Genomic DNA, 15,981 nt, shown 5'->3' on the forward strand with positions numbered 1-15,981 from the left:
GATTGCCTGACATTTGCCTTAAGGTTGGGGAAAACCTCGGAAAAACCCAACTAGTTAATCAGCCCAAGCGGGAATCGAACCCGAGTCCAAACACAACTTCGGATCTGCAGGCAACCGCCTTAGACGACAGAGCTACGTTGGTGGCTAAATAAAGTTATCTATGTCGACCTATAAACATGGCGTTAAGAAAAAAAAGGGGGGGTCTAATATTTTGAGGTGTGATAGTACGCATCAAAACAAGAAAAGAAGTCCCATAAACTAAAATTAATAGTTTTTCTTCTTCTTTTTTTTTTTAACGAAAAACGTACTTCAAAGTTCGTCTGTTGGTGACAGGTTAATGGGGTCACCATACATTCTACCCGCGTAGATTAACTGGTTCTCAGTACAGACGTTTCTTAGCAAACCAATTGCCCGTCTTACTGGAGAAAGTGCCATACCATCAAAGACTACAAATATGGTTTATGCATGACGAGCACCAGCCCATTTCCATAAGAGTCAGACAATGACTAACACGGGTATTCAATCTTCGATGGATTGGCCGGGGAGGTCCTGTACCATGGCCTGCTCATTCCCCAGATCTTAATCCCTTGGACTTTTGGTTATGGGAACACTTAAAGACCTTAGTGTATGAACAATCATTGAAGACGTCCAAACGCTACATCACCTTGTCTTCAACGTCTGTCAGCACATCCGAGACCAACTAGAGATGGTTTGAAAGGTTGATTGGTTTAAAACGTCGAGCGTCGCGCAGAATGTATGATGAATGGAAGTCACATCGAATATCTGCTGTGAACAGTTCTGATATCTCGGAAGATATTAATTTCAGGAGATGTTTATTAGACCTTTTTACTTGCTTTGATGAGTTCTACCACCTCTTAAAATAGTAGATTCTTTTTAAACACTCTGTATATGTATTAAAAATATACGGTAGTCTTTGACTATTAAAAATTCTATTTATATTATTTATAAATTGAAAAGTTATAGAAAAAGACACATTCTTACTGGAGTTCCTCGTCATCTTAAAATTTTTTGTCTATTTGTCCCTGTGTATTAAATATATTCCAAGCTTTTTATGTACTGATTTTGTAACATATATTACATTTAACGATTTGTTAATTTTTCTAAAATATGTGATCATTTTGCTCAATTCCACTTGTTATCTTTTAAGCTGAAGATAGCATATCTCATTATCGAATATGCTATCTCAATTGCGATGATGAGTTTTCTCTTTAGAATGCAGTTCGAGAAATGAATTAATGTTTGTTCGAGGTCTACGCTCATAAAATATGACGTATTTATGTATTGTGAATGTAGGTGTGTTTCGAACATTATAATAATTTTAAATGGTAGTTATGATCTGCTACATAATAAAAATAAATTGAAATTACTCCAAGACAGCAATCCACCACAGTAGCTCCTTATAGGGTTTCTTTCCTTTAGTGGAAACGAACCTGAAATAAACCGTTCACCATCTTCGGAATGAACACGAGGAAATTATGTTCCACAAACACAGTCATGGCTAAATGTAGAAACTGAAATAGGACCAATTGTCCATATAATTCACGCAGACCTGTTCCAATCCAATGTGAGTGACATATTTATGCAAATTTGTCCTTAACGTCGTTATGTGTACAAATATATGTCATTATTTTATTGGAGTTCCCTTGAAAATTGACTTCAATGTTTTGTCATTGATATAAGAGTGCGATTTTTTTCAATGGTTTTTGTTTCTCACTGCTTCGGCTCTTTTGTTTTAATACTTCGGGTAGTTTTCGAACTAATTGCAGAACTAGTTAAAATAGTCTTATTAGAAAGTGAAAAGGTTACCACTGCCATTTGTTGCTATATTTAATGATTTAAAATAACTGCCACATTTGCCATGGCCTCATAAAAACAGTTTCGTACAATATTTGGTTTCATTTAGTTTCTAAACGACGATAAATTGTTGGAAATTGTACCTCTTTCCTTAAAACTCTTTTTTCGTTGTGAATCTACCTACTTATTCCATCATCTGGTCATGTAATCTGTATGCTTATTTTTGTAGACTTATTAATAGGGATCGTATTTTATTTAAAGGCGTACGGATATAAGGTTAGCTGTTCATACGTGACGTCATATTTGACGCGTGCTTTTGTCCTAAAGTTGACATTCTATTCACGATTCAAAACTAGACCTCATAGACTGTTTACAATGCATTATAGTGATAAAGACTGATACTACGATAATGTTTCCTACAATTTAATTATTTCTTCATTTATTTAATTCATTTATTCTTACTGGCAGAATTAAGATCATAAGGCCTTCTCTTCCACTTAACCAGTAGGCCTATAAAAATGCACAGCAAATATAAATAACAGCAACACAGAAAACAATGAAATAATAATAATAATAATAATAATAATAATAATAATAATAATAATAATAATAATAATAATTTTTATTTATACACAGATTTATAATGTCTACGCATCTTTCTGTGCCTAAAGTCTTAAAGTCTTAAAGTCTTATTCGTCTCCTCCACTCTCCTCTATCTATCCAATTCATGTCGTTCAGTCTGCAGTATCTCATCCTTATTCTGATCTCTTGTAACCATGAACTTCGAGGTGTCACTTTGCTTCTTCTCCCAGGCGGACACCATTCCAGCACCATTTTAGGTAATCTTTCTTCTGGCGTTCTTCTTACATGCCCATACCAGATCACTGCTTATATCTCACATAATCCAAAACAGAATGTTGAATGTTCATTTCATCTCATATAACTGTATTTCTATTTTTTTTTTTTTCTAATTTCGAATGTCTCGCTGATCTTCTTAAAAAATCATTTCCTTTGTCATGAGTTTTGATGCTAAATTTTTATTAAACTTCTATGTTTCAGCACCATATGTAACAGTACTTTTGACTATTGAATTGTATATTTGCAAATTATTTTCCCTTGTTACATGTCTGTACCTTAGAATATCGTTCAAAATTGCTGTTATTGTTCTGTCTTTAGTAATTCTGTTCCTAATATCAGCTTCGTGTCTATCTTCTTTATCTATTCGAACCCCCAAATACTCAAATTCTTCACAGCCTTTAATACAACCTTTCTGATCTTCCAATATTAGATCCTCAGTTTTCATTTCACATCCCATATAAAACGTTTTTCAGGATAATAATACTAATACTAATACTAATACTAATACTAATAATAATAATACGACAATAAAATTGACAAAGCTAAAGATGGAGCCGATAAGGAAGACAAAGATAAAAATAACAACGATTGAGACTTGGACAACGACCATAAGACGACGAAAACGACAAAAGCAGCGGCGATAAAGACTATTACGAAGGCAGCGACGGTCATTATACTGGATGGAAGTTGTTCAGTGACAGTAACTTCTCAGAGTAAAACCTTAAGACCAAAGGAACAGAATTTCCCCTTTGTCATTTTGCGTTATTTATTTTTATTGAGTGAAAAAACGACTGTATTTCTAGAAAAAATTACATCGCAGTAAATTCAGTACCATTTGCCTATGCACGGTAACATCTCTTCTCCGCAGCAGTCAGTATGTAGCCAATGAAAATATCATACCTTTCTCACGAGGTGACTACCATTACGTTCTTCGGTAGTCGGATCTTAGGTTGAAGCATTCATCTGGTAACAGCTTTGCCAAACATCCATTACTTAAAGTGATTTATTAATAATTAAAATACATGGATAATAAAATAATTAGTGCAAGTGTTTGTATGTGGTGCTATCAACGGTCAATGATGCAAGCTGATAACAATGAGAAAGAAGAGCATCTGATGTGTGTTATCTGTGAGTTTGAAGACGATAATCTCATTTATAAGATATTTGTAGTGAGTTTAATTTGTAGTCTGTTACCTGTAGTGCTCTAAAATGTTTAGCAAATACGAACAAAAGATGCTTAATTAAAATTCAGGTTGCAAGAAGCAAGAATGCTCGACAATGCCATACAGCATTACTGGAAGCTTGTGGTAGAGAGTTCACCATATCGTACCGTGGGTAGGTGGGCACATTCATTTCGCAACGAGAGGGAAGATGTTCATCAAAAACGTGGAGCTGGCAGACCGCAATCGGATAGTGATGATGTGCATGTGAACGCTGTAAGAGCACTGCTGGAAGAACACCGTTGTTGAAGTTGTATTGACCTAGCAAGGGAAGTTGGAATTGCTCCTGGTACGATTCTTCACATACTTAAAGAGAAGTTAAAGACGAGGAAAATCTGGGCTCGGTGGGTTCCACACAATTTTAAAGAGGAAATCATGTGGCAAGGAATGGAAACAGCTAGATTGCACTTAGAACGCTATGGACGTGAAGGCGAGCGTTTCCTTCGACGTATCATAACTTTAAAATGAAACCTGGGTTCGATGCTATCAAGCGAAATTGAAGAGACAATCAAATGAGTGGCAGCACAATGATTCCCCAAGTTCAAAAAAGTATCCACTTAAAGTCATGTTCATTGTTGCTTATGATTTTGACGGTGTCATTGTCACTCATTAAGTTCCTGCGGCAAATCAAGTGAATGGTGTATATTACAGTTACTTTCTGGAACACCATTTACGACCAGCTGTGCGACGTAAACGTCCAAATCTCCTGAATGTTCATCCTATTGTGTTACATGATGGTGCTCGCTCTAACATAGTTGCCTGTGGTTAATTTGCTTCGCAAATGGAACAGGGAAATTCTGGACCATCCTCCGTACTCCCCAGATACGAGTCCATGTGATTTTGACATTTTCGCGAAAATGAAATTACCACTTAGAGGACCAATTTACCACTGCTATCGTCAGATTATAGGAATATGAGTGACGCAATCGGTCTTTTGCAGTTAGAAAACTACTTATAAAATATATTTTCAGAGACTTACAAGGTTTTTGCTCATTGTTACTACAATAATTTAATTTTTCCCTGTAATAGTCTTCATATTTTTATTTAAATTTAGTCTCAGATCTTTTCAAAATGAATTTCATTTTCAGTGTTTTGAAAATATTTTTCTTAAATTATTGGCAATTAAAGATCTGTAAGAAAAGGACAACATTTAAACAGTAGTAAATTTTATTATTATTCATATACTTTTGTGAACCTCCAATTTAATAACTCGCGAGCCGCCACTGAGTATATAACTAACGGAGACAAAAATGTGTAATACTTTACCACTCATACCGAAATGATACGGCAACAAGTTCACAGTTGGTCGTGTTACCACTTCACTAACAAACTACAGCTCCACTATAGGCTAATAAATTTGGCAAGATTATTATCTTGGCAAGGAAATATTTTAATTAAAAATGTCAACATTCGGTAGTCTATAGCACTGTCCTTCCGTATCTACTAGTGCAATCTAAATGAATACTGTGTTAAATGTATCGTAGAAAATAATCATACACAAGTTATCATTTAGAATGTCAAGATGCGCGATTTTCTTTTTTGTAGCCTATTTGACAATTATATTTCCTATACTTATTTTTAAAATAAGTTTTAACATTGTTCGCTGTAGATTGTTCACGGTACCTGACTTCGTTAGTAATAATTTACTCCTACTAATTGGATACTGTTTATAAGGAAGAGTCCATTATGAATGCATGCTTATTGTTGTTACAAAAAAGGTTAACAACTAACTATTGTAAACTCTATCAGAAGGCTACCACAAAACCATAACGTTTCCAACATTCTCATAGACTATAGAAACTTTTGTCACACTAAAAATATATGGCTGAATACCCGTGTTTTAGGATATTGCTAAAGACGAAAATTAAAATTGTGATAACGTTAAATTACGACAATGAGCAAAAGTTTTGGAAATGCAAGACGTAACGCATAACGATTTCTTCATTTGTAATTGAGGACCGTTTTTGCAAAACTTGCTAACTGAAAAAACTAAATTTCATAGGAGACACAAGAAACTGAATGGAGACAAGTAGGTTATACGCAGGTGTAAATGTGATTTACATTTTATCAATTATAGCATCAGAGGTCTACTAACAGGTTATATTGTAAATAACTTTAATATTAGTGGTACTTTTTAATAAACCTTTTTCTTCTGACAGTTTTTCAAAACTTCCTTTCTAGAACCTAACACAACACACAACATTGTAATAAACTTCAGAACTGTATCATTAATGAACAAAAACACATAAAATTATTAATTTGGATTGTTGTATTATTATTCTGCATAATTTTGGACAAATTGTTGTTAACCATAACTAATTTTATGAACAATTAAAAATAATATTTTAAATATTAACCTCAGTAAGATCACACCAAAAGGCTGATATTAGTAGTCCGCTCTCTGTAAATGCTGTAAAATCATAGACTGGCACACAGTACACTAAATCATGTAGTTTCTACTACATCTGAGTCCTCAACAATAGATGGAACATTGTTTTTTCACTTTCTCTGCTTTCTTGAAAGATTACTTCACAGCAGTGGCGTAGCGTGGTAATATGGTCTGAGTAGACTGTATTAAAAAAAAGTTTAATTTTTTTACATTGTTTCATATAGCCTATCAATTTTGGTAGCTTGATGCTTAATAACATGGTATACAGTAAATACTAAAATTTGAATTGACTAGTTTTAGATCTAATTATTATTATTATTATTATTATTATTATTATTATTATTATTATTATTATTATTATTATCATCATCGTCATCATCATAATCATCATTATCAAGTGATCTTCGATTTTAAAGTAGAATATTAATAGGATTGGGTATATCATAATTTTACAAAATGATTAATTTGTACTCACTTAGGCCTATATGTATTTTCTTGTATATAAGCTCCAAACGGCGGTTTTTCTTTTCAGCGAAGATGTCAATCACAAGCTCCTTGAAGGTATGGTCACCACTAGAGATGAACAACGATCGAGAAAATGAGACTAACAGCGCATGCAAAGCCGAAAACCAGCACGACAATGTTGTATTATGTCGCGTCCTTGGCGTAAAGACTGGTTGTGAGTCTTCCGAGACTCGATATTGATCATCTCCCGTAGTCTCGAAGTCCTCAAGTCAACAGTTGTTTATACCTGACTGAACTTTTATCTACTTTGGCAACTGTTATATATGTATAAACAATCAAGTAGTCTATTTGAAACATCTCTACCATTCAGTGTATAATAATCCGTTCCCCAGTCTTTATTTAATTACTAGGGCCTTATTAAAAGGTTAGGAATTTTCTTTTCATATGTTTAAGATCAAGTGTGCAATCACAAGTAAAAACATTTCTTAGAAATGCAAATTTATTTGAGATTTTTTTTTTTATTTATATAACCATAGGTAATATAATATAATAGAACCAGAACATATTCACAACTAAGATACTGTTCTGTTTTGTCTTTTTATCTCATTTAAACATTTATGTTATTTATTTCAATGATGTATGTTATTCAAAGTTACGAAATCTTTCCACGCCGACCACATGCTATTTCGAGAATGACGAGCGAGACTCGAAGCGCAGCGAGAATGACGAGCCGAGACTCGAAAGACAAATGCAGCGAACACAGCGAGCGAGAGCGGTAGTTAGTTTTGTTTATCTCTAGTCACCACACATTTCATTTAATAACTGTTTTTCAATTGCCAACTTTCCTAAACAAGACAGTCTATTGTTTGTCATTGAATTTCTTAAGTAAGTTTTAATATTCTTTTCAGAGTGCTCATACTACGTTCATTACTGATTGTGACAGACAACGTCAACATCAATCCCAAGAGTATAGGCCTACGTCATCTAAGCTATTGTGTCCACGAAGTATCGCAAAGCAGAGGAGGTGACAGGTGCTTTCCAGTATTTCAGCCGTGGCGAAAATGTGACTCGCGAGCACATTGTGGCTCGCAATGATAGGTGTGCATTTCTCTTGCTTCCTATATTCCCCAACCCCCACCCTCTCACTCACTGGAGTCAAACTCCGTTCCATTTGTATTTGTCTCTGACCTGCGAGTGGCGTATCTTCGCAATGTCTCTCTGGAAACCATGTACCTCTACAAAAATGAAAGTTTCAAGTAGATGGGAGGACGCATTTTTTTGCTGCCGATATGATGAGAATATTAAATGTATGATTTGTTCACAAGTATTACGAGGAAAACGCTTGTGTAACATAAAACGGCATTATACCACACGTTACTCATGAAACATTAAAAGTTTAAGTGTTGTTGTTATCAGCAGCAGCATCATCATCATCATCATCATCTCTGTACGTCGATCCTTTTTCAGCAGATGTACGAATAATGCGGTTAGATCTTCAATTTAAACGCACAATGTGATGTTAAATGAACGCTAGAAGTAAGGACTTGACAAATGTTGAACTTTTCAAATCTTTACCAAAAAATAAATATCCGAATCTTCCTTCTTTCGCTTGCTCTGTTGAAGCCATGTTCGCTACAACTTACGTTTGAAATTATTTTCAACAATGAAAATAGTAAAAACCAAATTTAGATCACGACTGACAGACAAATACCTTCGTGATCACCTACGACTGGCAGTAAATGACATAATTCCTGATTTTGAAACTCTGTTGCAGAGACATTCTGAAGACAGTTAATAGGTTGTGATAATGTGTCCTATGTTTTCTTATTAATTTCTTTCTTCGTTACACGTACTAAACATTAGTTTGTAACTTTATAGTGTATAAAATTATATTTAAGTGCCTGACGTAAGGAAAATGAAAATACGTTAATAAGTCAGATAGTTCCTTCGCTTCCCCTTCGGGTGTCCGCCTCCCTCTAAAGGTGCTATGCACGTTGCAGGTTACACAGTGGCTCGGCGCACGATCACATTTTCGCCACGGCTGCTGTATTTCCATAAACACTTGCTAGTTCATCCTCAAGTTTTTCAGAACCCAGATATTCATTGCCGCTCTCACATAAGCCCGCCATCTGTCCCTATTCTGAGCAAGATTAATCCAGTCTCTACCATCATATCCCACCCCTCTCAAATCGATTTTGACATTATCCTTCCATCTACGTCTCGGCCTCCCCAAAAGTCTTATTCCCTCCGGCTTCCCAACTAACACTCTATATACGTTTCTATATTCGCCCATACGTGCTACATGCTCTGCCCATATAAGACGTCTGGATTTCTTCTTCTTCTTCTTCTTTTGGCATATAGCTCTTATAATTTAGCTAAAGCCTCCTTTAAAACAACAGCCCAATCACTTCTGTCCTCTGCCCTCTTCCTCCATCTCCTTATTCCCATTTTCCTCAAATCTTCCTCAATGCAGTCTAACCATCTCAATCTGGGACGACCCCTATCTCTCCTTCCCTCCAGTGTTTCAGCGAAGATCACCACATTTTGTTTATATTATGTTCCTTATATATTTTTTCTAATTCCAAGTTACTACGGATTCTCGAATTCTTTTGTTCTTTGACAGGACCATAAATCTTTCTCAGAATTTTCCTTTCCCATCTTCTAAGTTGTTGTTGTTACTGTTCAGTCATGGTTCATGATTCACACCCATAAACCACTATGGGTTTAGTTATTGTTTTGTATATTAGTGATTTTTTCTGCTTAGAAATATACCTAGTTCTCATGACTTCGCCTAAGGCATAACAACATCTATTCCCTGCTGAAATTCTAGCTTTTATATCTTTATTGCAATCATTGTCCCATGTAACCACTGAACCCAAACATTTAAACTCATTACATTCCTTAAATTGCTCTGGGCCAATAGAAACTATCTTATTGTCTTCCGTTCTCATCCTATTTTTTGACGTGTTCATAAATACTGTTTTATCCATATTAATTTCGAGTCCAATCTCTTTTGTTATCTCCTTTATTTCCTCATATACTTCATTTATTGCTGATGCTGATCTTGTTATTGTGACAACATCGTCTGCATAGGCCATGTATTACCTAGGTATATTTATTATAGACGTCTGGATTTAATATTCCTAATTATGTCAGGTAAACAATACAATGTGTGCATTTCTGCGTTGTGTAACTTTCTCCATTCTCTTTAACTTCATCTCTCTTAGCCTCAAATATTTTCCTAGACATCTTATTCTCAAACACCTTTAACCTCTGCTCCTCTCTCAAAGTAAGAGTCCAAGTTTCACAACCATACAGAATAATAATAATAATAATAATAATAATAATAATAATAATAATAATAATAATAATAATAAATTACAAGAAACTAGTTCGATTAATTAAAATGTGTCTCAGTGAAATGTACAGAAGAGTTCGTATAGGTCAGTTTCTGTCAGATGCGTTTCCAATTCACTGTGGGCTAAAGCAAGGAGATGCACTATCACCTTTACTTTTTAACTTTGCTCTAGAGTATGCCATTAGAAAAGTCCAGGATAACAGACAGGGTTTGGAATTGAACGGGTTACATCAGCTACTTGTCTATGCGGATGACGTGAATATGTTAGGAGAAAATCCACAAACGATTAGGGAAAACACGGGAATTTTACTTGAAGCAAGTAAAGAGATAGGTTTGGAAGTAAATCTCGAAAACACAAAATATATGATTATGTCTCGTGACCAGAATATTGTACGAAATGGAAATATAAAAATTGGAAATTTATCTTTTGAAGAGGTGGAGAAGTTCAAATATCTTGGAGCAACAGTAACAAATATAAATGATACTCGGGAGGAAATTAAACAGAGAATAAATATGGGAAATGCCTGTTATTATTCGGTTGAGAAGCTTTTATCATCCAGTCTGCTGTCAAAAAATGTGAACGTTAGAATTTATAAAACAGTTATATTACCGGTTGTCCTTTATGGTTGCGAAACTTGGACTCTTACTTTGAGAAAGGAATATACGTTAAGGGTGTTTGAGTATAAGGCGCTTAGGAAAATATTTGGGGCTAAGAGGGATGAAGTTACAGGAGAATGGAGAAAGTTACACAACGTAGAACTGCACGCATTGTATTCTTCACCTGACGTAATTACGAACATAAAATCCAGACATTTGAGATGGGCAGGGCATGTAGCACGTATGGGCGAATCCAGAAATGCATATAGAGTGTTAGTTGGGAGGCCGGAGGGAAAAAGACCTTTAGGGAGGCTGAGACGTAGATGGGAAGATAACATTAAAATGGATTTGAGGGAGGTGGGATATGACGATAGACAATGGATTAATCTTGCTCAGGATAGGGACCAATGGCGAGCTTATGTGAGGGCGGCAATGAACCTCCGGGTTCCTTAAAAGCTAGTAAGTAAGTAATAATAAATTACAGGCGCTGCAGTACACTGACCTTGAGGGTGCTGAGGACACCGCGAGTGGTGAATTCGCCGAAAAGCGGGCCGTCCTTCTGTTCGTCCAGCGCCTTGCCAATGGCCACCAGTTTGTTATCTGTCTCGTCCAACTTCTCGGCGACGCGTTCTACCTTGTAGTCCACCTCCATCAACGAGCTCACTTTCCCGTCCAGCAGTACCATCTTCTCCTGTCCCCTGCGGCACATGCAAGCATGCAGTTCAACAACACACCACAGCCCCTGTCCCAGGACTTCATTAAACTTGGTTCTTCATCAAGGGAATTCCTCCACCGAGAAATCAATCTGGCTCTGTCGCTGTCACATCGCACGGTGGAAGGTGACTTCGGAAATTTATTAACATACATGTGAGGAGTCTAACGGTATAAACGCGTATGATCTCTAGAACGAAGCTTTCATCCGCCAGAAAGGAAAAGGTCTTGCTGGAAACAAAATTACTTGATTTCTTTGGTTCAGGAATTTCTTGCACATACATGGAAAAGAGAGAATATCTGTGTATTGTTAGTAAAGGATAGATATCTTCGGAAAACATAAAAATAAAACTAAATACAAATCATGAACGACTGAGTGCACTCCGAGAACGTTCTGGAAGTTTTGGTAGCGAAAAATTTCCAGCCATTACTCGGCATTAAACCCAGGACCTTCCAGTCCGTAGCTCGTTCCTCTATCAGCCGAGCTACTCGCCTGCCGAAAGCTTCTGCATATTTATTAATTACGATATGTTCTATTCCGATGTACAGTATACTTAACCCTTTACCATTCTATTTACTGTGTTGTCTTATAAAAAACTAGCCGTACCCGTGCGCTCCGCTGCACCCGTTAGAAATAAATATAAAGTAATTACATAATTAAAATAGGACATTTGATCCAGGGAACATTCGTGTTTGATAGAAGGATAAATCGTTTAATATGTTACTTAATTTAAATTGTATTTAAAATATTAAAATGCGATCATTTTGATCCAGAGACCACTCATTTGGTGCAATGACAATTCCTTTAACATGTTTCTTAATTGTCATTACCAATTATTTTTGGAAAAGCGAAAATTAACAGAAAAATTTAGGCTACAGATTTATTATTATATTATATTATATATTATATTATATTATATTATATTATATTATATTATATTATATTATATTATATTATATTATATTATATTATATTATATTATATTATATTATATTATGTAAAAAGTGTGTTGATAACGGATGTACTCGAATTAGAAAGTTTTTAATTTGTTGTGGGAGCTCTTGAATCTCAGGAGGAACAGCTTTTACAACAGCGCAACACAATCTGCTTGGCTCATTACCCAATTTTTTTGCATTGCATTTATTGCATATATTTTTTATGTATTTTAACACGATTCAATTGAGCATAGTTAAAATTTGAATTATAAAATAATGGATTGCTAAGCTAACGTACTATTACTGCATACTAAATCAATGCACTCTCGTATGTTCGTTAATTCTCTGAGATAAAAATGAATATGTTCATAAACATTATTTTCAGAAATACAGGAAATGAATATACAGAATAACCTATCAAGTTTTCTGTGCATAAGAAGCTATTTTAATCTTACCTGTCCTCAATTCACTCACATGTTACTGTAATAACATTATAGCATTATGTCCATCCAGAGAAACTACACTTTCCAATGATGAAATAATAATTAATTATACAACTCGGTTAATTTAGCATCCGATATTACTTCATAAAACATAGAAACATTGTCTGTAGGCTATCTTTCATAGCTTTCGATTGCTGTGTCCAAGGCTCCTTATAGACGAAGTCATTTGTTTTTTATTTCAATACACCGCCTTAGATGGCAGTTATTTTAATTTTAAAACTCATTTATCTCATTAAATATCAGTCCTATCAAAATTTTTCAAAGAATAAAACTTATCAGAAATCATTTTTAAAGAAACTTTTGTTATGTAACATTTTTCACAAAAATCAATAATAAGCGAGATATTTCGATTTATTTAATTCAGGCCTCCTTATAACCCCCCTTTTAAATAATGTATTTTGAATGCCATATAGCCTAAAATCTAAGTTACAACGAATTTAATTTATATTCCAATTTTCATCGAAATCCGTTCAGCCATTATCGCGTGAAAAGGTAACAAACATACAGACAGACAGATATACATACAAACAGAAATTTCAAAAAAGCGGTTTCGGTTTCAGGGTGGTTAATTACATATGTTAGGACCAATTATTTTTGGAAAATCGAAAATTACCAGAAAAATTTCGGCTACAGATTTATTATTATTATAGATTAAACTTTTAGTAATCAAGAAAATTATGCTCTTAGAATCAATGATATTTTGTAAGAAATTTTATTTTGACAAGTTGAACCCAAATTTTTGGGTGGGTGAGTGGATGGGTGGATTAATTGATTGATTGATTTATGGTTGGATGAAAGATGAAAGTACGTATTAGGCAGGTAAATGCGTGAATGATGGATTGATGTAGAGCTGGGTAGATGGGTGGGTAGGTACAAAGAAAAGAAAGATGAAAAGTAAGCATCCAAAGAGAAAACACAATGCAAAGGCAGAATATGAATATGAGGTGCATAATTGTAAGAAAGTATAGAAGTACGTAGGAAAATGTAGCCAAAATTAAGGTCGTAAACGCGCCCATAATTTATATGAAATGGAAAGAAATAGTATATACTGTACTCCAACCAGAAGAAAGCCTCAAGGGAATGAGACGCAGGAGGGTAATGCTGTGAATGAATGTTGATGTCATAAGATATCATAAGGTCACACACGTGGGTACAGTCAGCTCCATTAGCTAACTCTCAAAGCACAAACGATAACACTGATACACACATATTTATACTACCCTAGTTACAAAATTATATTACGGTTAATCTCCTGGTCTTTTAATCCCTCCATACAGGAAATAACATATGCAGGAGAGTTCATGTTTTTTTAAACTGACGTTGTAACGGTAATATTATCTATCTACTTCGCTCCAATAGATGACGCAATAGTAAGCACTTTCCTTCCACGATTAATCTCCTGGTTGGAGAACAGTAATATACTGCCTTGCAGATTTCCAGAGAGAATAGCTCATGTTGTATGTAACAAAAAACTATAATATCTAGTTGTGAAAAGTTAATAATTTTTTCAGAAAAAAATGTTTTTTTTTTTTCAAATGTTTAACAACCTCTTATTTTATTACTATTACGATTAGCATCGTGATTTTTCTCCATATCGATAGGAAATCTAATAAAGAATAATTTATTCCTCTGGTATATTTCAATATTGTGGATGGTTTTCGTGTAAATTTAATTTAAAAAATCTCTAAATCCAAGCCGCTGCGCGCTGCGAGTTGGTTGCAACACAGCGCCAGAGAACAGCTCATCTAGCGAGACACACCGAGTTACCGAGTTCGTTGACCTCTTACATCTGTATCACGAGAAGAGTGTGTTAGCGACGGCGATGTCGTCGGCCTACTGAAACTTCAAACTTAATTTTATAATTAACCATGCATTTAATCACAAAATGTGATATAGGTTTTCTATTCATTTCAGTGTATCCTATCGTCCCTTTCAATCTGCAAGGTCATTTCACTTACACCCTGTATATCATGATAAACAGAAAGAAAATAACTACTATGTTCATACGAACACTTTTTTTTAATTTTGCAGCATTCAATTGAATGGAGAAGGAAATTATTTCGGTTACTGTTTTTATACCCCACGTTAATTTAATGCACAATGTAGTTAGCAGCATAACAAACGGAAACCAGATACGCGGCTATTTAAAGTGCATAAGTTACTGCCTCATTTATACATTGTGCTCTCTGTAAGCCATGCCAGCTCGGAATCATAAATCCACAATTGAAATGAGAGACTGGGCTGCAGCTGCGCAGGGAGGTCGCCATTCATAAAATGGGAAATGGAAGCAGCCAAGTGAGTGCAGGTGACGTGGGCGGGCCGGCAGGCCACACAACCGCATAATACTGCTTAATTGGTTCGGGTGCGGACTGCACTTCCTAGGCGTGACAATGTAATTCGAGTCGCGGATTTCAACAAACAGATACCATTATCTGCAATTTGTTACAACGTCATTATGACAAACTATGTCACACAGTTTTCTGTGACGATACGTAAATACTTGAAACAGTTTCAAACAGTTTTCTCCCTTCAGAAATTTCAACAACACAGCTTTTTCAAAACATCAAGAACAAGTTCAATAAAAGATTCGGGATAGCTTAAGTATGTTACTTCCACTAAAATCTTAAATTCCCTGGAAATAGGTGACATAAATCTTTCATCAGGTCTCAATTTGTTCTTAATGCTAAGTATATATACATACAATACAATACATACTACCATACCATACCATACAATACATAGGTACCATACATACATACATACATACATAAAATTACATATATAGATAATTACATACATACGTACGTAGCCAGATTGGAGCACACTCCCGGAAAATCTAATTCTATGCCCTCTCTTACAAAAGAATCACTATTGTTTGCTAATTTAAATAATGTGGAAGAGCTGCTTTAAAATGATGATGGTGATGATGATGATGATGATGATGACGAAGATGGTGATAATAATAATAATAATAATAATAATAATAATAATAATAATACTTACTGGCTTTTAAGAAACCCGGAGGTTCATTGCCGCCCTCACATAAGCCCGCCATTGGTCCCTACCATGAGCAAAATTAATCCAGTCTCTATCATCAATCCCACCTCCTTCAAATCCATTTTAATATTA

At 35.0% G+C, this 15,981-nt stretch overlaps 1 protein-coding gene across 1 annotated transcript in view; it reads right to left on the minus strand.

The window, feature by feature from the left end:
* Positions 1 to 15,981, minus strand: part of LOC138698001 (uncharacterized) — a 210,155-nt gene that overhangs the window by 75,987 nt on the left and 118,187 nt on the right. Inside the window, exon 4 of the mRNA XM_069823669.1 lies at positions 11,205 to 11,400. Coding sequence (XP_069679770.1) covers positions 11,205 to 11,400 — 196 coding nt within the window. The remainder of the gene's footprint in view (positions 1 to 11,204; positions 11,401 to 15,981) is intronic.

Source organism: Periplaneta americana, chromosome 4, assembly GCF_040183065.1.
Source record: "Periplaneta americana isolate PAMFEO1 chromosome 4, P.americana_PAMFEO1_priV1, whole genome shotgun sequence".
NCBI classification, from domain to species: domain Eukaryota; kingdom Metazoa; phylum Arthropoda; class Insecta; order Blattodea; family Blattidae; genus Periplaneta; species Periplaneta americana.